The sequence below is a fragment of the Aptenodytes forsteri genome, unplaced genomic scaffold, assembly GCF_000699145.1.
Source record: "Aptenodytes forsteri isolate BGI_AS27 unplaced genomic scaffold, ASM69914v1 Scaffold484, whole genome shotgun sequence".
NCBI classification, from domain to species: Eukaryota; Metazoa; Chordata; class Aves; order Sphenisciformes; family Spheniscidae; genus Aptenodytes; species Aptenodytes forsteri.
Window position 1 is genome coordinate 15,985 of NW_008795374.1, and position 968 is coordinate 16,952.

Genomic DNA, 968 nt, shown 5'->3' on the forward strand with positions numbered 1-968 from the left:
ATGGCCCAGGGGATCCAGTCTGCAAAGGGACAGGACCCAGTCTGTACTGGGAGGGGGTAAATGGACCCAGTTTGTACTGGGACTGCGCCCAGTCTGTACAGCGCGGGGTTAAAGGGATCCAGTTGCTACCGGGAGCGGGCCAGGTGATCAAGTTTGTAATGGGAGGGGGCCGAGTCCGTACTGAGAAGGGTTAAAGGGATCCAGTTTGTACTGGGACGGGCCCCAGTCTGTACTGGCAGGGGTTAAAGGGTTCCCCAGGTTGTACTAGCCCCCCTCCCAGTACAAACTGGATCCCTTTAACCCCTGCCAGTACAGACTGGGCCCTGTCCAGTGTAAAGTGGATCCCTTGAACCCCTGGGATTTGGGGGGACTTAGGGGTGTAGAGGGGCAGTTAGGGGTCTCTGTGGGACGGTGCCCAGTCTGTAATGGGAGGGGTTGGAGAGATCCAGTCTGTACTGGAAAGGGATCAGGGGATCCAGTTTATACTGGGAATGGCCCACTCTGTACTGGGAGGAGGCCAGAGGATCCAGTCTGTACTGGGCGGGGAGGGGGGGAAGGTTAAAGGGATCCAGTTTGGACTGGGACGGGGTGCAGTCTCTACTGAAACTGCATCAGGGGATCCAGTTTGGACTGGGAGAGAGCCCACTCTGTACTGGGAGGGGGCCAGGGGATCCAGTTTGGACGGGGAGAGAGCCCACTGTACTGGGAGGGGGCCAGGGGATCCAGTTTGGACGGGGAGAGAGCCCACTGTACTGGGAGGGGGCCAGGGGATCCAGTTTGGACGGGGAGAGAGCCCACTGTACTGGGAGGGGGCCAGGGGATCCAGTTTGGACTGGGAGAGAGCCCACTCTGTACTGGGAGGGGGCCAGGGTTATAGTGTTGCACGGGGAGAGAGCCCACTGTACTGGGAGGGGGCCAGGGGATCCAGTTTGGACTGGGACAGCCCCCACTCTGTAGGGGGAGGGGGC

At 60.2% G+C, this 968-nt stretch overlaps 1 protein-coding gene across 1 annotated transcript in view; it reads right to left on the bottom strand.

Annotated features, from left to right (window-relative positions):
* Positions 1-371: 371 nt before the first annotated feature.
* Positions 372-968, bottom strand: part of LOC103899949 (protein FAM57B-like) — a 6,005-nt gene continuing 5,408 nt past the window's right edge. Inside the window, exon 4 of the mRNA XM_019472398.1 lies at positions 372-536. Within this exon, the coding sequence (XP_019327943.1) occupies positions 372-536 (165 nt within the window). The remainder of the gene's footprint in view (positions 537-968) is intronic.